This window comes from Protopterus annectens, chromosome 12.part0 (assembly GCF_019279795.1).
Source record: "Protopterus annectens isolate FY-2018-M chromosome 12.part0, PAN1.0, whole genome shotgun sequence".
NCBI lineage: Eukaryota > Metazoa > Chordata > Ceratodontiformes > Protopteridae > Protopterus > Protopterus annectens.
The window spans coordinates 20,893,443-20,916,114 of NC_056746.1; the positions used below are offsets into that span (position 1 = coordinate 20,893,443).

Below are 22,672 nucleotides of genomic sequence, written 5' to 3' on the forward strand. Positions count from 1 at the left end.
AGACTGGAAAGTATTGGGGTTTTGCTAGGTTGGTATAGGGTCTTGTGCACTATAGTAAGTTGTTGGAGTTTGCGTAGATTAGGGAGTTCGAGACATCCTAGTTCTTTTAGGTTCAGGCAGCGATGGGTCCTGAAAGTAGATGCTGTAGCAAATCTAGCAATGTTATTATAGGATGTTACTAGTTTATTGAGGTTATTTTTAGAGAGATTGGTGAATATTGGTGAGGCATAGAGTAGGGTAGAGATTAGGTGGGTTCTAGCTATTGTGGTCCTTGCTAGTGGAGTGAGAAAGGGTTTGATTCTATATAGTGATCCTATTTTTTTGTTAACTGATTTTATAGTATTGTTAATGTGAGAATCAAAGTTGAGATTATTGTCTATAGTTATTCCTAGTAGCTTAGTAGTGGTAAGATCAGGCAAGATAACAGTACTGTTGTTGAAAGTGAGAGTGAAGTGTAAAGGAATGGACTTTTGGGTAGGTGAGAAGAGTAGTAGTTTAGTTTTCTTAGGGTTAAGGAGCAGGCAACGTTGAGAGAACCATTGTTCTACAGTGTTAAAGGCGTTTTGGGTAATAGACTGGAGTTCAGTTTGAGAGGTGGCTGTACAGATTATTGTAGAGTCATCTGCGTATTGAATGCAGGTGGTGTTAGAGATAGCTGTTTGCAAGTCATTGATAAAGATGGAAAATAGAAGGGGGCCTAGGATAGAGCCTTGAGGAACCCCTACAGAGATAGGAAGGTGATCAGATAGTAAGTTTTTCCAGAGAACTGCCTGTTGACGGTTATTTAAGTATGATGTGAACCAAGTAATGGAAGGAGCATCAAGTGAGAGAGAAGTAAGAATGTGCAGAAGAAGTTGGTGGTTAACCATGTCGAAAGCTTTAGACAAGTCAATGAAGACTGCAGATGATAGAATATTTTTATTGCGGTTAAAGTTGATGGAGTTAGTAAAGGAGAGCAATGCAGTGGTGGTGCTATGAGAAGGTCTAAATCCATGCTGACAAGAAGCAAGTAGGCTGTTTTGGAGAAGGTGGTTAAGTAGTTGTTTATGTATGCATTTTTCCAATATTTTAGCAAGAGGGGATAGGAGTGCTATAGAACGATAGTTAGAGAAGTCATTGGAGTTCCCACCTTTGTGGAGTGGAATAATATGAGATATTTTCCAGATAGAGGGAACAGTTCCTTTTGTAATAGATCTGTTTAAGAGTATAGAGATGGATAGGCTATAGCTTTGACAGCTATTTGAAGGAACTCTGCAGGGAGTCTGTCGGCAGAAGGGGTGGTAGGTTTTAGTTTATTAAGGAGTGAGAAGATAAAGGAGGTAGGAATAGGTTCAAAATGAAAAGCAGGAGATGGAGTAGAAGAAGATGTGGGCAGGTTTAAGGTGTCAGGAGATAGGTGACTAGCCAATGTTTGGATAGCATTTGTGAAGAAAGAGTTAAAGGCATTAGCTGTTTGTGAGGGATTGTCAGGGTTGGAGCCTAGTGGGTTGGGTGTGACAGACTGGCCTGGGGAAAGAAGATTATTAATACTTGTCCAGAATTGTTTAGGTTGCTTGTTAAAGGTTTGTTGAGTTAGGAGAAAATAGTTCTTTTTGTCTGTCAGAATGGCTTTTTTTGTACTGTTTCTAAGTTCTTTGAAGGTTTGGCGGTCAGTCAGATTTTTAGTAGTGCGCCATTTTGCCCAAAATTTGTTTCTAAGAGTGATTTTTTGCCTGGTGTCATTGGAGAGCCAGGGGGCTGGTTTAGCTTTGGTTCTAATAGTACGTAGAGGTGCATGACGGTCTAGAATGGATAGGAATGTGGAATTGAAGTGTTCTACTGCTTCATTAAGGGGAAGAAGGTTTAGTAGAGACCAGCTACATTGTTTTTTTGTTCAGCTAGAAAGAGTTCAGAGTTAAATTGCTTTTTTGAGCATAATGTTAGGACAGTATTAGGAAGAGTTAGGTTTGTTCTATGTCTAATAATGTAAGTTAGTGAATGGGCACTTAGATCATCTGGAAGGGTACCAGATGTATAGGTTTGGTGGGGGTTATTTGAAAGTATCCAGTCTAAGGTAGTTTCATGGATATTGATTTTATTGGTTCTGGTAGGGCTATTGATAAGTTGTGAGAAGCCATATAAGTTTATATGGGAGGTGGGGTTTATACTTTTACAGGTATTCCAATCAATGTTTACGTCACCTAGGATAATTGTTTCTTGTGGGAGGTTGGAGGAGAGCAAGTTAAGGATATTATCTAGTGTAATAATGTTATTTCCTGGGGGAAGGTATGTACAAATAATATTTATTGCTTTACTTTTGTTGAGTGGAAGCTTTAAGCAGATAATTTCGGTATTATTGTCAAGGGGTAGGTTGGGATGTATAGTACTGATTTAAAGATTAGCTTTATATAAGATAGCAACTCCTCCTCCCTTTTTGACTGGGCGGTCATGTCTTATAATATTATATCTGGGTGGGGTAATTTTGTTGTCTTTAATGTGAGGTTTAAGCCATGTTTCAGATAAGCAAAGAATGTCAAATTGGTGGACATCTAAGAGGGCATGAGCAATTTTGTTACATATACTACAAATGTTAACATGAGCAACTAAGAGTGTGTTGCCAGGTTTGGCAGTTAAGAGGGTACTAGTTATATTTTGGTAAGTGTTTCCTGTAGAATAGTTATGGTGAGGGCCAGGGTTAGGATGAATGTTACCATCCAATAGAGCATGGACAAGTAATAGTTGTTTAGTCTGGAGAGGTTTATAGAGGCAGACTAGTGATTTTTTTTATTTTGAGGTTATATAATTTGATATGTACACGTCTGTGGTATTTGGGTAGTTGGTAGCTAGCTTTATAAGTTAGGTTTGTGGAAATAGAGCTTAAAGGGAGTATAGCTATAGAGGTGTGTGAGTAGGGAAAGTTGAGGGAGTAGTGGATTGGTTGTGCATATGATGTAAGGAGATAGGTAGTGGCTAGAGGAGTTAGGAGAGAGATACAGAAAAGTAGTTGGAGTTGTGAAGGGATAAATAATGCAGGTATTTCAAAGTTAAGGGAGATGAGAGAGGTAATAAGGGGTAGATTTGTAGCAAAACTGAGAAGTAGTAGTCTGACCTGAGAGAAAGGAGAAGTTTAAGTTATGTAATAAGTGGATGTAAAGTGATGCTAAAGGGGTTGAGGGTGTTAATGATGAGGTGTATTTGATTGGAGTTAGTCATGTGAGGGTGTGTTTTCTAAAGTAATATATGTAGGAGTAGTGGGGGCGGGTGGGAATTGGGGGCAGGGTAGGGGAGCGGAGTGAGCCCGCAGGGCGAACGTAGCGGGAAGAGCCAAGAGAGCAGAGTGTGATGGAAGACAATCAGTGAAGAAAGAGAGTGATCAAGAGGGTAAGTCTAAACGTGGGGACTGTAGAAGGAAGCTCAGAGTCAAGTGGGAAGGAGGTCAGGATGAGGACGCAGAACAAGGGTGTCTTATCACTGAGGGGAGTGAGTGGGTAAGTGGGTCCAAGAAGAGCTGAGAACTAGTGGAGAGGGAGAGAGTGCAGTAAAGGGGAAGGCAGTATAATGCAGAGAGCTATGCTAGTGACACTTTCTAGTGAGGTGCAAGGTAATGGTAAAGAGAATATTGCACGGGAAGCCTTCTGGTATATTTTGTAGTTATGCTGTGTTCAGCAACGTCCAGTATTTATTCTACATCTTCTTGTGTGGCGCAGGCCATAAACACAGCATACCATTACAGTCTAAGTTATGGGCCCACAGTTTTTGCTCAACACATAATTCATTGCCTCCTGACTGTGAAATACAGTCAAGTAATGTGGACCTCAAAAGTGGAAAAAAACTTTTAAATGAAAATTTTTAAGGAAGACAAAATCACCCATACGCCCCATTTCTATATGCACCCCCTGATTGCTGAACCCTGGGGTTAAAGGGGAAAACTTCCTTGTCACCTTTGCACTTCACATTATAGACATGTTTGATGAATCAGTAGTTGAGCATTTTACACTGATGAATTGGAAGTCAATAAAAAATTAATTGATGTAAAGCTGTATTCCCCTAAATCACATTATAGTCCTAGTGTTCTAAATAAGACCCATCTGTAGCAGCAAACAAGGCACAAATTGGACTGAAAGAATGTATGCAACCACAGTGATGTCCAGTGCACTGCTCCTCGCTAGGTGTGAACTGCTGCATGGGAAACCTTTTGGTATATTTTGTAGTTATGCTGTGTTCAGCAACGTCCAGTATTTATTCTACATCTTCTTGTGTGGCGCAGTACATAAACACAGCATCAGGATCTTCAGAAGCAGCAGTTTTAATAAGGTAAATTTTATTAACACAATTTTCTTCTTCTTCTTCTTGTGTTCCCAAAATAGTAATTTTGACTCAGTCAATTGGGTCAGAGAGACAGACATACATGGGTGATCCTTTCAGGACCAGAGATGCTGTATCTCCAAGGTCTACAGTGACATTGTGCTCCAGTTAATGGTCAGACTTGGGCAAAGCGTCATACACAACTCCATGCTCAGGTTCTGTGCTACCTATGTTCAGACTGCAGTGTCTATTTTGTAATATCTTTGTACCTCTCATTTCCTCATATTTGTAAAGATTTTGTGAGTTTTGTTAGCTTTCTGTTCTTGAAAGCTTAACCCTATTCCATATTCTTTTTTTACTCATTCATTTTTTTATAGAATGACTCAGCATATTCCAATATTCTCTTTGTAAAGCTAAACGTTTTTCTCAGGGTTCATAACTAATTTTTTTTGTCAAAAAAGCCTACAGAGACTCATTCAGATTGCTAATTATTTCTCATGGGTTCCCTATCAATGCAATTGTCTAGGAATCTACAAAAGTCTCAGCAGAAAGGGACCTAACCAACATCTGCAAATTTGTAAAGGCAAATCATTTCAAAATAAGATCCTATTTTCTACAGCCATTTTTCCAAATACAAACATTTAAATGGTTAGGAGTACAACTAATTTATTTTCAGTAACAGTTACCGGCATACCTCTCAACTGTCCAGATTTTTGGACTGTCTAGATTCTTGCGTCATATTTTTGGTCTGTTCCTTGAAATATATTGTGATTTTCTGTTAAAACATTGAAGATTGATGCCACTAAATAATAACATACACTTAAGTTTCAGACTTCATTATCCTTCAGAAAAAATGCACTCCAATGCAAAAGCTGTTATTCTATCAACTAAGTTCATAACAGCAATATTTAAAATTTGTCCCCCCATTATTTTTAGCTTTGTCCAGATTTATTGTGCTTAGAGGTAAGGTTACCAGTTATATTTGACATCTGATGCTTTCTGGTTGGGGATGCCGTTTTATTCATTCCAAAAAACTGACCAGGAATCAATATGTATAAATCCCAGTCTAAGCTCCTTTTCAGAAGCTGTATAGTGGGTCATCATACATTTTCACAGATTTAATGGAATATTGTTCTCTTTAATTTTTAGACGTCTAAAGAAGCTGAACATGAGCAAAATAATTATTTCATTTTTTAGAAACAATTTCCTGTTACCTTGTTTACTCAAAATGTTGTTATGCAAATTAATGTCAACAAAAAGCAGATTATAACAAATAAAACAGAAAGTTTATTTATAACTATCTTATGGACTCAGGTTAAAGGAGTTGTACATCAACAACCTCTCCCTGATTTCAGTGCAGAAAATAGTGCCCATGGGAAGAGACAGATAGTGATCACTGCTTTTGTGCACTTCAGAAGCAGCAGTTTTAATAAGGTAAATTTTATTAACACAATTTTCTTCTTCTTCTTCTTGTGTTCCCAAAATAGTAATTTTGACTCAGTCAATTGGGTCAGAGAGACAGACATACATGGGTGATCCTTTCAGGACCAGAGATGCTGTATCTCCAAGGTCTACAGTGACATTGTGCTCCAGTTAATGGTCAGACTTGGGCAAAGCGTCATACACAACTCCATGCTCAGGTTCTGTGCTACCTATGTTCAGACTGCAGTGTCTATTTTGTAATATCTTTGTACCTCTCATTTCCTCATATTTGTAAAGATTTTGTGAGTTTTGTTAGCTTTCTGTTCTTGAAAGCTTAACCCTATTCCATATTCTTTTTTTACTCATTCATTTTTTTATAGAATGACTCAGCATATTCCAATATTCTCTTTGTAAAGCTAAACGTTTTTCTCAGGGTTCATAACTAATTTTTTTTGTCAAAAAAGCCTACAGAGACTCATTCAGATTGCTAATTATTTCTCATGGGTTCCCTATCAATGCAATTGTCTAGGAATCTACAAAAGTCTCAGCAGAAAGGGACTTAACCAACATCTGCAAATTTGTAAAGGCAAATCATTTCAAAATAAGATCCTATTTTCTACAGCCATTTTTCCAAATACAAACATTTAAATGGTTAGGAGTACAACTAATTTATTTTCAGTAACAGTTACCGGCATACCTCTCAACTGTCCAGATTTTTGGACTGTCTAGATTCTTGCGTCATATTTTTGGTCTGTTCCTTGAAATATATTGTGATTTTCTGTTAAAACATTGAAGATTGATGCCACTAAATAATAACATACACTTAAGTTTCAGACTTCATTATCCTTCAGAAAAAATGCACTCCAATGCAAAAGCTGTTATTCTATCAACTAAGTTCATAACAGCAATATTTAAAATTTGTCCCCCCATTATTTTTAGCTTTGTCCAGATTTATTGTGCTTAGAGGTAAGGTTACCAGTTATATTTGACATCTGATGCTTTCTGGTTGGGGATGCCGTTTTATTCATTCCAAAAAACTGACCAGGAATCAATATGTATAAATCCCAGTCTAAGCTCCTTTTCAGAAGCTGTATAGTGGGTCATCATACATTTTCACAGATTTAATGGAATATTGTTCTCTTTAATTTTTAGACGTCTAAAGAAGCTGAACATGAGCAAAATAATTATTTCATTTTTTAGAAACAATTTCCTGTTACCTTGTTTACTCAAAATGTTGTTATGCAAATTAATGTCAACAAAAAGCAGATTATAACAAATAAAACAGAAAGTTTATTTATAACTATCTTATGGACTCAGGTTAAAGGAGTTGTACATCAACAACCTCTCCCTGATTTCAGTGCAGAAAATAGTGCCCATGGGAAGAGACAGATAGTGATCACTGCTTTTGTGCACTTCTGTTTAGCACCCATAGATCCTTACAGCATTCTGATATTTTTTAGGGCTGGTTTTCTTACTTAAGTGACTTAGCAGTTAATAATAAGCAGCATTAGAAGGGGCAGTGTATAAATAACAAAGTGACATTAACTTTGTTAATATAGGATATCCTGTATTGTTTCTCATGTCTTGTTCATATTTTCATATCTACATTCATATTTCCATAACTGAAAGAGGTGCATCTTATTGAGGGAAATGATGTGTTATGGTGGGAGATAAAAATAAATTTTCACTTTTCATATATAATACACTGTACTAGCAATATTGTTAGTAGTTTGCTAATATTTTTGAAGATATGCAATGTTTCCATATTTACAGTAATATTTCCAAAACCAAATAAATGATTTACAAAGTATTCTATGGCATCAGGCGAAACCATATATGATGTTGAAAATTGTCATTGATATTTGCATTGTAACTGTTCATCTCAAGAGATATTTATGTTAGTTATACACATAAGTGTAACTTCCACATTTCTGTAAATATCAGTAAACATGCACACAGAAATAAATTTCTTGTTTTGTGAAAGCTCAAGTCTGTCTGAATCAAAGAATGATGACAGTGTATGCCTAGGTTGTATAGTATGCAAGATATAAAAAGTTGTTTGCGAAACTTTAGAAGAAAAATATATATCTTTATTTATGTATGTTATAATATATTACATTCATTTTATTTTGCGTCCCCCTGCTCATCAGAACAGCCACCCCAGGGCAATCACTAGCTTTACCAGCTACTCCAGTTCACCCCCAGACTATTACTGATTTTTTTACCAAGGCTAGCACAGATCGTAAGGGCATTCAGGGAGGGGTGCTGTCATTCAGTCAGCCTTAGGGGGAAGAGTTTGTATGACCTACTTGTGCCCCCTTCCTTCTTGATGCCTGTGGTTACATCTGAGGGGCACATGTGCAACGGGGACATTGAGGCATATTGCCCTGCCTCTGCAGCAGCTCTGCCCTGTCCACCCCCTGCATCCTCTTTAGGGCCATGTATCCTATCATATGTCACCCCAATCACTACCAGGGATCATTGCAGAGGACACCATGTTATCAGCCTTCAGGATGATAATGCCCATTCCTTCCTGCAGCTCTGTCAGTCACCTGAGCTAATAATTGAACCCGGGTCAACTGGGCTACACCACTCGTGTGGCATAATATGTTATCTCATTGCTGCAAAGATTGTCAGTACACTATTATCATTGTATACAAAGCTTTGATAACATTATTTTATGCCTTTTTAATTTACTGTTCACAAGATATTTGCATTTGTTAGGCTAATACTTTTTAACTTGATTTTTCAGAAGATGCTGCGGCATGTGAAGATGTGTGTAGCCTGCTAGAGGTGTGACATTTCACCATTAAAGGTATTAATAGGTTAATAATGGTGCACTACATGGCTTAGAACTCCCCACTAGTGTTCTGTGCCCAATGCTGACTGCACTGATGCTTCTTTGCAATCAACATTAAATGCTTATTTTAGTTATTTTTGCAAGGCCTTATTGCTTTGAAAGGAGCCTCAGGAAGTGAACTGGGAACTACTATAATAAGTGAAATGGCTTGGCGCCAAGGGTCCAGTGGTAAATGCAACATTATGACTGATAGAAGTAACAATGATAACAAAAGGAAGGAGTAGGTAAATGCAGTAAAACAGAACAAATATTTATTTAAATGAAGTGAAGGGATGACTGTCTTCCTTTTGCTCTGAGATTTTGCAGTCTCAGGGTTAGTATATTTAGTAACTAGGAATATGTTATAAAGCCCCCACAATGGGGGTGCAGGGGGCTTCAGCCATCCTTCAGAAACAATGATAATTTATCTGTTAAGATTACTATAGTACAGTGATGGCAAGCCATATGCTGGGACAGTGGTCTGCTGATTCAGTGGTAAGCTGGTGAATAGGATTACAAAGGAGATCCAAAAACAAAATTAAATTCAATGCCGTAACACCCATTCAGCAATTTTATATACCACTCTACCAACAACTATGGACCATATGTTTTTCCATTGTTATCAAGCCTTTCTTGCCCCTGAATACCTGACTGCTTCTAATTGATCCTGAGCATAGTACTTCCTTAGGTGGTTCTCCAACATCTCCAGCAGACTAGGTTTGGAGCTACCTGAATTAATAAGTAAAGTTGTAGACATGCCAACAGAGGTTTATCGGCTTGTAAAAATAATCTGTATGGATGGACGTGTCACAATATGTAACGTAGAAGTTGGTGTTCAGCAACATGCAACAGATAGAGCAAACACTGATGATAACCTGGCTGCCAGTCTCACCTATTTCCTGTAGCTAGGCCTGTAGTCTCCACCAGAAATTGGGGTAGCAGAACTAGGCACTGTAACTATCACCCACCACCAAGATAAGAGAGCAGGCGATGGCTAGCCCATCTGGTTATCCCTGCTCATTCCTGAACTGAAGTCATCAGTCAAGCATGCAGACAGCATGTTCTGGAGGCAGCAGGCCAACCTTATTCAGCAGCGCATTAATAATATAACCATGTGCATCTTTACAGTATGGCACAATTTATCTTTCACAGGGGTCAGCTAATAAACAAAAAAATAAGACAGGAAGAAAAACTACTACACAGATTAAGTATAATATGCCTTTGGGAGAAGTAAGAATTCCTTTTAAAGTATTTTTTACAGCTCACATTAAAATAACATGCTATTAATATAAAGTGAATAAAATTTTTAGCTGCCAATCAGTAAGGCATTCATTCATGTTCTTTAGATTTTGTACAACTTGGCTTGTACCTTCTCTTGCTGTTTTTTTGTCAAGACTTGGAGAGACCCAGTACATATGGTCATAGTGCTTTCTACACACAGTTGTTGTCCAAAGAAATATAACATCACCTACAAAACCTGTGTTTTATCTCAGACAGCAAGAATGACTCTATATAACTCGTTAGAGAGCTGTTTTCAAATTATCTTATTGACTTTGTAAATAATCTTTGAATATGCAGATTAAGAGCATTGCTGCTGTTTTAGAATGTGCTATTTTTTACATACAAAGGTCATGGCTTTATATATGCACAAAAGATGTAGAAAATATTCAGTAAATGGGTGTAATTCCAACAATCTGTTGTTCTGTAAAGTTATTAGAAATTGTTATTTTCAACTGACAGTTTATGGAGACAGCATACATCTGCTATCTGTAATAAGCCAGTGAAATATACAGTTGAATAGAGATTCTATTTTTCACCTTTGACAAGGATAGCAAACTCCTGGATGGAAAGTTCTTTGTTATAATATTGATCAAGCTGGGTTTTGCTTATCTTTCCTGAGTTTAATGCATCATAGATAGAGAACTTCTTTCCTGATAGTCTGTCATGTATTACTGAGGTTTCCCCATCAGCTTCTGTAATCGTAGTCTCCTCCCAGTCACACTGTTGATTCTGAAGTTTGTCAAGTACATTCCAGTCTATGAGGCCAAGTCTGTAAGCCTCTTCCGGAGTCATTTCTCTACCTGTGTCTGGATCTATGACAATTATTGAGCGTTGCAGGTAATTCTCTCTCTGCTGTCTCTTAGTTTTGGATTCATTAACCTGTTTTTGCAATTGCTCAATTTCATGGTCTTTTTCTTTTGAAATGTGTTTTAAATTATCAAGCTCACTTCCAAGAGATGCAATTCTTGCTTCAAAGTTTATGAGGTTATCTGGTTCTGATACATCCTCGGTATCTTTAGTTTCATGTACTGCCATATCACTACCAAGCTGAATGTTTTTGGCTTTTGCTTGTAAGCTTTGATTTTCTAGTTTTAGTTGGCTTATTTCTTTTTTTAGATATTCAATATCCTTGGAGCATTTAGCATTTGTGAACTCTGCTTCAGATAGTTTTGCATTTAGTTGCTCTATCTTTTTATTCAGCCCCTGTTTACGTTTGACCTCATCTTCAATGCTATTCTTCAGTCTCTGCATTTGAGATTCACTTTCAGGATTTTTTTCTACTTGAACTTTCTCGGAGAACACAACTCTTTCTTTCACTTCCTTTTTTTCCAGATGGACAAAATGCTGTTGGAATGCAATGAGATCATTTTGTATTAGTTGTCTTTTGTGTATTGCCTCTTCTAATTGAAGTTTAATAATTCCATATTCTTTTTCTTGTTGAGGGTCTTGTTGGAGCACTACTGTTTGTTTTACCATTACTTTTTCATTAGATGTATTTTCTTTTTCTTCCAGTTCTGTTAGTCTTGTCTGCAACCTTTGAATCTCAAACTCTGCATCTTTGTAAGCTTGTCTGTCTTTGTCTAATTCTTCTAACTGATGCTCCACATCTAATTTCCTGCAATGTAACTTGCTGATTTCTTCTTTAAGTTCATCTATCCATTTCAGCTCATTGCTAATTTTGTTTACAATTAACTCACAGTCTGCCTTTACTATGGGGTCTTCTTCTACCTTTACAATTTCTTGTTCAACAAATTTTTCTTTTACCTGAGAAAGCTCTCTGTCCCGCAACTGGATCTTTTCCTTAATTTCAGCTTTTTCTCTCTCCAGAGTCATCATTATTTTCTCCTCTTCTGCTAATTTGGCCTTTAGACTCACTACTTCTTCTTTTGTGTTGGGATTCTCATGATACTGAAGGACTTCTTTTACAATCTCTTTTACCTGAACTTGAGGTTCACTACTCTTCCATGTCTCAGCTTCCTGTCTAAGTTGAGTAATTTCCTGTTCAAACTTCTCTATTTCATATCTTTTATCTACATTTTCTTCTCTGAGTTTTTCCAGTAAACTTTCATTTTCTGGATCTGTTTTGTATTTAATAACTTCTTTAATAATCTCTTTGATCTCTGTTTGAAGACTTCTGTTTTTCTGGGCTACTAGTTCATCTTGTAAGAGTTTCAGTTGCTGTTCTGACTGCTTATGTTGGAGTTCCTGTTCAAACAGAGCTGTGCGGAGTGAGGTTACTTCTGACTCAGCTTTGGGGTCTGGTCGGATAATTTCACGCATTTTCTCTTGTACAGCAGGTCTTGCTTTTTCCTCTTCAAGAACCTGAGTTTTTCTTTGCAGATCAGTTTTTTCTCTCTGCATGGACTGAAACTTAGTTAATTCATTTTCATACTGCCGTCTGAGATCAAGCACATCCCTTTCAACAGCAAAGTCCTTCTCAACCTTCAGTAGCTCTTTAACAATGATCCTTTCTTCTGCCATTATCTTCTCTTTTTCAAGTCGTTTCAGTTTTTCTTGAAGAACATATACCTCCTCTTCCTGCTGTAGTCTTATCTCATTTTCTTTGTCTTTTATTTCCTGAAGCATTTTGAACTCTGATTCAAGTTGGGGGTCATTTTGAAGTGTAATAATTTCTTGCGTTGTTACATTCCCCAGCTCCTTGTTTTTTTCGTCAGTTAGAATAGCAATGTGTTTTTGAAGGAGAGCAACATCTTTCTCATATACTGTTTTATGGTTTTTTAGTGTATCAAACTCCTCCTTCAGTCTCAGGACCTCATCTTCTTGTGCTCTGTCCTTTTCAATACGTACAACCTCCTTCACTATGTACTGTTGGGCCCCTGCCAGAGATTCATTCTCTAGGTTGTAGAGTTTCAGCTGGAGCACCTCAAGTTCATTCTGCAGGGCCTTGTTCTGTCTTTGTTCTTCTGTTGCTGTCTGTTGACATTTGATGTATTCCTCTTCTAGTTGTGGATCTGGCACTTTTTTAATTACCTCTTTGGTGGTGACAGATTGCAGTGGTCTCTGAGCTTCCAGTAACAAGAGTTCCTCATAGGTAGACTTAATTTCCATCTCAAGCTGTTGTCTTCTCTGAATTTCCACATCCAACATCTTCTGTATCATCTCCCAGGGGTCCTCTCCAGACTTTTCTGCTCTGTTAGACATGATGTGCTGTTCCTGTAATAGCTCATTTTCTAGTTTCTGAATTCAGTAAGGGGTGAGGACAGAAGAAGAAAACAAAACTAGTTTAGCAATATATACAAATGCAAACTTAAAAAAATAGACTATGCACACATGATATGTTAAAACAGATTGTCTGTTTTCAACAAAGCAAAAATATCTACATCTTATCATAACGAGACTGTCACAGTTGTTAGTTACTCATTTGCAGCATTAAAATGTGGTCATTATCTCTCAACCTCTTAGAGTAAGAAATCTGGACAAAGCCTAAAATAATGGGGTACAAATGCCCAAAAATAGAGACAGAGTGTAAATAATGCTCTTATAAATATAGAAAATTGCTAGAATGGCATGATTTGTGTTAGCATGTAATTCCTGGAGGATATGAAGTCTGAAACTCAAATGTAAGTCATTATTTAGTGACTTCAATCTTCAGTGATTTGTTAGAAAACTACAAAGCTTATGAGAAACAGACCAAAAATATAAGGCAAAAATTTGGACATTCTCCGAAAGTGTGGACAGTTGAGACATATGAATGTGGTTTATGTCAGAAAAGCATTACTTTGATCTTATGGTATTTCAGTTGGTTTCTGAGACCTCTACTTCCTCGTCTTCATTTGACTCACCTGAATCTCATTGCAGATAGAAGTCAAGCCCATAAAGGAATAAGCAGCATTGTGTAAAATCTGTAGTGCAGAGGTTTGAGTTGCATGTTCAGCATTACAGTGTTCTTTGAGAGACAGATGCACACAAATTCACACATGCACATACAGACACATACTCCAAAACATTTAAGTAATGTTTTTCTTTAAGAATAAAATCTTGTCTTGCATGTTTAGGAATGAGATTATCCCAGAGTCCTGAATCAAATTACTCAAACCAACAGTTTATGATATTTCATTTGTTACACAATCCAGTCCTCCATATATTCCATTTATTTGATTCCTGTAGATATGAATTACTGCTTCCATAGATTTCTTGGAGCTGTGAGAATTATGTGCATTGTCTAAACAGAGCTTTAGGCAGTTACTGTACATTCTTATGTATGGAGTGACTTTTGGGTGGTTTTCTGTCTGAGGTACTTTTTGATTATTTTTAACAGTGTCACTTATTTTATTTTTTAATGCTGTGGTGAGGATTATGTTAAGATTTCTTAGTTGCATAGTTTAATTATGTTTTAGCTGGTTTTGTTTAAGTTAATGTAGATATTTAGAAATGGGTCTGTTTTACTGGAAATACTGTTTTAATTGACTGTGCTTTATGTTTTATTGTTATTCTTTAGTTTTAATGTTTATCTTTTAAATATGAACACATTTTATTTTATAGGTTGATGTAGGTGGACAGTATTTTGGAGGAGTGTATATCTGTATTTTGTGGGTTTATAACATGCAATTTATTTTATATCCTTTAATAGTTGACTAGGTCAGAGTGTCCTTAATTGATGACACAAGAAGAATGATTACAAATGCGAGGTGACACAGGTGCACTAATGCACATTTGTATCACACCCTTTAACAATGTCCAGTATGTATGTATATATCATAAGCACCGAGTTTCAGAGAATATATAGACTCTCCATGTATGTCCTAATGATGCCACCCCCAGAGCCTGGCTTTATATATATATATATATATATATATATATATATATATATATATATATATATATATATACACATACATACATAATCTGATTTTAATTGAATTTCCCTTTGGACAACATCTGTTTAGTCGACAAAATTTAGTTTCTACACAGATGATCAAGAGGTGTGCGAGACTGCACAATTCCCTGGGTAGCAAAATATGCCCTTTCCCTGAGATTGTACGGTTTTAGAGTTAATATATTTAATTAGCAGGGGTGGGGGAGTCCATGGGGGGGGGGGGGCTTGCCCTGCAAAAAAAAAAAATATATATATATATATATATATATATATATATATATATATTTATAGCTATTTTTGGAAAATTTGTTTTGCATGCTGTGTGATTTTTTTCTTGGTGCATGCGCAGCAACATGTCAACATTTGCAAAGTCGACTTTTTGAACATTGATGTTTGGGTCATTTGTTCTTTTTCAGTAGCCCTATATACACGCACACACTCACTCACTCATTCACACACTCACAAATACACACACACACACACACACGTGTGTGTGTGTGTATATATATATATATATATATATATATATATATGATGGATTTATATATACATATTTAGGTATATCACATTACATCTAAACACTAATCACAGAACATCTAAAAATGTAATCTTAAACACATATAATTGAATCACATTTAATCTAAAATTTAATATATAGCAAATACTCTTCCAAACTTTTTTTTTTTTGGGCAGGGAGATAAACCCCCTGTACCTGTCACATCCACCTTATATACATAAACAAACTCCACACTTGCACATCCGCGGAGAAAAAAACAAACATCACATATAGTGAATCACTGCTGATGCATGAACACAAGGTACAAATCGTGCACTAGGCTAATTCGCCTTGTAATGTCTACCACTCTGATACCCTAAAACACACCAGCATTAATTCTATATAGCCTACTATACTTTCCTGTCAAATGTGATTTGACTACATGTCTTTTAGACTAAATGGATTTCAGACTAAATTTTTAGATATTTTGAGTTTAGACAAAATGAGTTTTATATCAAATGTTATGTGTGTGTGTGTGTGTGTGTGTGTGTATATATATATATATATATATATATATATATATATATATATGTGGGTCTATATTAGAACATCAAAGTTTTACAACTTAGAATGTTCTAATATCGACCCCTATTCAGCGAACGCTGAAAATAGTGAAACGACAGAAACACAAATTTTTTCCTTGGGAAAGAATTCAGTTGTCCATTTCTGTTGCTTCACTATTTTCAGCATTGTGGTGGAAAGCTAAGGTTTGGGTTCAGGTAAGTGTGCGATTGGGCATGGGTTAAGTGAGTTATGGTTAGGGCGAGGGTTAGGTATGTGTGCGATTGTGTGGATATGAGGGATAGGGCAGGTTAGGTGGGTTAGGGTGCAGGTCAGGTAAGTGTGCGATTGTGTGGACGTGAGGGTTAGGGCAGGGTAGGTGAGTTAGGGTTAGGGCGTGGGTGAGGTAAGTGTGTGATAGTGACAGACTTTAGGGTTAGGGTTTGGGTTAAGGTAAGTGGATAGTTAATGGTGTTTGTACAGTTTAGTGTAGGGTTAGATGTAAGATTTTAGGTGTATGTGTGTGGATTGCTTTTTGTTTGGTGTGCTTGTGTTGTGTGCATGTGTTTCGGAAAAGCGAATTTTTTCCTAGGGAAAAAAATTTGCTGTTCTGCATGTTCGATGTTCTCAGCTTTCGCTGAATAGAGGTCGACATTAGAACATTCGAAGTTGTGAAACTTCGATGTTCTAATATAGACCCATAATATATATATATATATATATATATATATATATATATATATATATACACACACACACACACACACACACACACACACACACACACGTAGATGCAGTATATACTTGTTGATTGCACGTTTTGTTGACACAGTCTACTGCTGCCAGTTTAAATCAAAAGTTGCATTAGTAACCGTAGATCTTGAATGTTCTCTTGTTATTTTGTGTAAGATATGCATGTGTCATGTTAAGTTAGGGTTAGAGTAAGGGCTAGATAAGGAAATATATTTAGTGTGTGCGTGTATGGTTGTCTATGTTTTGTAGTGTATGCACATGTGCTTTTTAGTTAGGGTTAGAGCTAGGGCTAGGTAAGGTGAATAAACTTGAAGAACAGTTGACCAACCACACTTTATTTATGGGTATGACAATATCTGAATACAACATCTGAAGTCCACAAATGCTTTAGCTAGGCATATTTCTGTATATTCGGAGCATAGTTTTAAATTTTGTGTTATTCAACAGATCAGAAAAGATATCCAGGGTAAGATATTCGACGTCCATTTAGATATATGTGAATTAAAGTGGCAGCTAAGATTGGATGCTCAGAATTACCCTGGTATTAACGATAGTATTAGCATAGTCCCCATTTTAAAGCTTAAGCACACTTTGGGTAAAAAATAATAAAAAACAAAAAATAAAAACTAAAAAACAGCAAATAGGATTTCTCAGCATTAATGTTTTTAAATCAAAAATTATTTTCTTTTAAATAAATATATATTTTTATAACACCAATATTTTTGTATATCCTTTGTGTACATTTTCAATTTAACATTGACAATTTAATAATCTTGAACTAACTGAATATGTTATTTAAATGCTAGTGTAAATTACTTTTAGAATTTAAATTGTAGAAAAAGCTTTTATAAGTGACATGAATTCTAGTAGGGTTCTTTGAAATATTTAATTGTTTAATTGATGAAGGATTTTGGTGAACTGGGTGGGTATATAAACCTGAGTTTTTAAATGTTTTATTGTTCTGTTGAAGTCCCGATAGAGTGGACAAAACCTAGATCAACATTTTTCTAGTATTGTGGTATCCATAAATAAAGTGTAGTTGCTCAACTGTTCTTCAAGTTTTTTCCATTTCTGGTGTATTGGTTACAAGTTTTTGCCTCTAGGTAAGGTGAATGTTTTAGCAGTATGTATGTCTAATATGTGTATGTCTTTATCTGCCTTGTGTGGTGGCACAATTAGGTAAAAGGCTGCTGCTAAGGTGATGTGTAGGGCTGAGGTAAGGTGGCATGGGGCCAGCACCCCTGTCCATTCTTACTCATGACTGCTAACCATAACCTTGCTGCTGTCCCTATGTCAACATGTAGAAATCAATGTATTGTATGCTGATGTTTCTGTACATTGATGAATGAATGAATGATAGACTTATATGTCTTTATCTATATCTGTACCTGTCCATCTATCAATATATCTATATCTGTATCCATACACACGCAGATGTGCACACATATATAATGGAAAACAATTCAGCCAAGATGAAGTCCAATTTATATAAAAACTGTTTTATTTTGCTACAGCAACATAAAGGCTGGATCCTTAGGGGAGACTAACTTTTGAAGTTTATAATACCAAAGTCTTCCTCTGGATTACTTCAGGTTTCTCTCTGGTAGTCTGTCTTATACATCTCTCCTGCAGAGCTGCATCTGTGCTCTGTAGGTTCCTTCTGTAAAGGTGGTTGTTGTCTGATTCTTTAGCTGTCGTACACCTTTGTTATACAAACTTCTCAGAATTATAGCAGACCACTGGTTAATGATTCTGTCAGTTACAGGTACATCTCTTAAAGACATTTTCTGTTTGTACACATTCATCATACAAGTATTTACAAGCAGATAACTGCAACAGCAACAAAAAGGATTCAAACGTGGAATAAAAGAACAAAGCGGTTTTAATTGCTCAATTGGATGTAATGTGTCCTGAAATTTCCATAAAAGTGCAGTTTTAAGAGCATTTATTTGTATTCCAAGAAGGTGGTGACACAGAGGTGCTAGAATAAAAAGATTGGATTTTTTTATTGTTTGGTGGTTTTATTTAACATTCAGTTTTATTCCACGTTTGGATCCTTTTTGTTGTTGCAGTTATCTGGAGTGTGCGAGTATTTGTTGAAGTATTTACGAGTAGTCTATTAGGAATTACAGTTATGTGTTCACTGTATAAGCATTTATAAGCAGTGTAATTACAATTCTTGCATTAGATTTACCTTTCCTTTGGGCTTTTCCCATCATTTAATGGGAAGAATCACCAAACCATATTATATTTGACCACTATCGGCTTGAACTCTTTGGATTCTTGCCACTGGGATGATCTATGTACCTTCAACAGACCATCCACATTGTGGTGGTTTGGCCCAGCTCTGTGATGCATATTAATTGTAATAGGTTGTAATGATAGGGCCCACCTGCATACTGTTGTATTTCCTTCTCTTGAAGGGGGGAGCATGATTAATAATATCTAACTGACTCTAGTGCCCACTTAATGACTAGGCACTTTCGTGTAGTGGCTAAGTATTTTGTGTCTGTTATAGTCAGTTTTCTGAAAAAAAAAAAAACAGTGTGTTCCTCACCATCAAAATTTTGAGAACAGAACTTCACCCAGGACCACATCAGACACATCTGAATACAACATAAATTGATTGGTAAAGTGAAGGAATGCTAGTACTGTATGGTACACAAGAGCTTTTCTAATTGTTTGAATGCAACACCTACTTCTATGGCCCATCTTATTTTCATGGTATCTTTCCTTTAGTGAGGTTTGTGAGGGGACAGGTAATAGTTGCAAATTGTAATACAACTTTTTTTTTCATAATATCCTGCAAACCCTAGAAAAGCTCTGACCTGTTTTTAGTCTCCCAAACTGTCCAGTTTTTTATTGCCTCTATTTTTTCCTTCTGGGGTGTAACGACAATGTTACTTATTATGTACTACAAATACCTAACCTGATCTTCTCACGTGCCTTACAGAATTCAATACAGTTTGCAATTTAGGTCAGTGAGAAACTCAGTCTTCAGAGTATATGATTATGTTATCTTACTTAGTGGCCATGTAGTAGCAGTGAGGCATCAGGATCTTGTCCATCAAACTTTTGAAGATCACTTGAGCAGTGCATAAGTTAAAGTTCATTTTGATGAAGTCTGTTTCATTTAGGATGAAACCACTTAAAAGTAAAGCTAACATTTTTTCCTTTTGTGGTGCTTTGTGTGTTTTAGAGTGTTTTTAGCACCTGCAATACATACTGCTTTGCTGTGTGTCAGAAGAGAAGACATTGCATTGAAATGTCCCTTCAGGAGTAATGGGGGCTGCTTTTTTTTTTTTTTTTTTTTTTATATAGCCTTTTCCATCCATGTAGCCTTTTTTTTAAGTCCAGCATAGGTGGGAACCTTGCCTTCCCTAGGCACTCTATTAGCTCACCTACCTGGTGGTATGGGGAAGGTCAAACTTTTAATTATAGGTTTCAGTGCATTTTAAGATTAAGAACTAAGACTATGAGGCTGTTCTAGTCACCCTTACATTACTCGCTGACCATACTACTGCCTGTACTTCCTTCCAAGACTTTAGAATATTAATGTGGTTATTTATTCTGGTCTTTTCTTGCCAACTTGTCTGAATCTGTAATTCTTTTTGTTTATTTTTTTCCTTTTACTTAGTATGATTTGCCATTTTTCTAGAAATGTATTTTCTGCAGAGGAAACTGAAATTAGTACCTGGTCCCCAGCCTTAAATTCCCTACTTGTACAATTTGTGTTTTATATGCTCTGTTGGGCAACTTGTGCCCTTTCTGTATGCTCCCTGTTTATGGACATTACTACCCTTTACTTATGTTGTAGGCTAGTAGAGTCTTCTAGAATACTGTTGCATGTTCTTTTTCCTCTTCTTACATTTCCTTAGCAATGTTTAATGGCATTCAAGGACATATGTTGCAGAGTAACTCAAAGAAACGGAATCATATTGATGCCTATGGAACTTCCCTAACAACAAATACTAGGGGAGGCAAAACTGGTCCCAGTTTTTCTCCATCCTCCTCAATATTCTGTGGAATTGCTCTACTAGCCTGCCTGCATGGGTGTGATATAGGTTCATAGGTAGGTACTAGGCTATCGGCTCAAGGGCCTATGTAAGCTTAATCAACAAGGTTCCCTGACTTACGCCACCCAAGAAAGTTATTTTCCTGTGCCCCTGTTGAGCAGAGCCACAGAAGTGATCCCCAGGGTGTATTTCCTATTTCCCATCCACTCATCAAGATTTTTCTTGAAGAGTGCTAATGAGGAACTTTGCTTAACATAGATGGGTAGCTTGTTCCAAACTATGGGAAGTCTCTGGGACAGGAATCTATCCCTCCAGCATGTCCTGTTTATTGTGATGACAAGGTTTAGGTCCCTAGAGCATGTAGCTTGGAGGGATTGGGATTTCTTTAGGTGTAGCATGTCCAACAGCTTTGGGTTTGACATAGCTTTATATGTTAGGCAGAGATCACCTGGGAGTAGGTGATATGCTACGGAGTAAAGCTGGAGTTTTTTGAGATGGTCAGTGTAGGGCATCTGTTTGAGGCCAGTAATCCTCTTTGTGAGGTACTTCTGTGGCCTTTCCAGCTGTCTTGTGAGGTACATTCCAAAAGGGGCATTGTACTCTATAATGGGGTCTAATGATTGTCAAGTAGAGGGGAACAATGACCTCTTTTTTCCTGGATGAGAACCCTTTTGTGATGAGGTGTGCCACATAGAAGGATTTCCTGACTACTGTGGCGATGTGATTATCAAAGGAGAGACTACTGTCCACCTGAGCCCCAAGGTCTCTTATCACACATTTGACGTTAAGTAGACTGCCACCTATGTGGTAGTTCATGGGTACAGAGTTTTTACCAAAAGGGATGACTATGCACTTTTTGGCATTGAGCCTGAGGCCATGGCTCTGACACCAGGCATCTGTCTCAGTGAGGCCCTTCTGTAGGATGCCCACATCATTTGGGGACTCAACTATGGTTCCTAGTTTGCAGTCATCTGTGAACTTCATTAGCCAAAGGCTGTGTTAGCCTGTACTTCAGAGAAGTAGATACCAAACAGGAGAGGTCCCAGGACTGAACCCTGTGGTACTCCACTTGTCACTGGTTTGAAGTCAGATTTGGAGTCGGCAACTTTTACAGTGTGGGTTCTGTCAGTGAGCCAATTGGCAACCCATCTTGTGACGTAGGGATTTATACCTAGTTTAGTGGGTTTAGCTATAATTTCAGAATGGGGGATGATGTCGAAAGTCTTGGCGAGGTCAAGATATGCTGTGTGAACCATCTTACCCTCATCTACGGCTTTGGTGACTGCCTCAAAGAAGTCAATCAGGTTCAGGAGGCATGATCTGCCTTTCACAAACCAGAACTGGGTGGGGTCCAGAGTTTGGAGGTTACCAATGTCTTTGTTTATGAGTTCCATGATGATACGTTCCATGGCCTTACAAACAAGGCTCGTCAGGCTAATAGGGCGATAATTCCCGGGATCAGTGGTGGCTCTCCCTTTGTGGAGTGGAATAATTGTTGCTGTGCGCCATTCAGTGGGCACAAAGCCTGATGTGAGACTATTCTTGAACATGGTGCTTAGGTGGGGAGCCAGTTCATTCTGAAGTTTGTGTAAAACGCAGCCTGGGATGTTGTCCGGTCCCATGGATGCTATGTTTTTGGCTTTAAAAAGTGCAGCTTTTACCTGCATAGTTGTGATTACAGGGACTCTGCATTCTTCCTGTATAGATATGGGCCCTTTAGGGGGTGAGGGGGGGGGGGGTAAAGTTAGCACTGAACCTATCTCCCAGGATGTTGGCAATATCAGTTGGTTCTGTAATTTTCGTGCTGTTGTGCTGTAACTGAGAGAAGATCTGGGTGTTGCCATTGAGATTCTTGACATAGCTATAGAATGCTTTGTGGCTGTTCCTAGAATCAGTGGCAAATTTGTTTTTGTAGCTAGCTTTGGAGTATCTTATAAGGGATCTCAGCTTCTTACTGAGGCTGACCAGGTAACTCCTCCACTCATGGGATTTTACTCTCTTTTGCAACGGTTTCTTCCTTCTGTTCTAGAGTTTGTTTATGGCAGGGGACCACCAAAAAGGCTTCCTTTTTTGGAGGATAGTGTCATGGTTCTATTTGGGATAGCACTATCCATGCACTCGTGTAAGTGCTTATAGAGTGCATCTGTGTAGGATTCAGCAGTTGTAACTGTATAGTCCATCTA

General features: G+C 37.3%; 1 protein-coding gene across 1 annotated transcript in view; it reads right to left on the minus strand.

The window, feature by feature from the left end:
• Positions 1 to 297: 297 nt before the first annotated feature.
• LOC122816337 (periplakin-like) overlaps positions 298 to 22,672 on the minus strand; it is a 416,450-nt gene continuing 394,075 nt past the window's right edge. Inside the window, exon 20 of the mRNA XM_044089064.1 lies at positions 298 to 13,024. Within this exon, the coding sequence (XP_043944999.1) occupies positions 10,352 to 13,024 (2,673 nt within the window). The 3' untranslated portion in view covers positions 298 to 10,351. The remainder of the gene's footprint in view (positions 13,025 to 22,672) is intronic.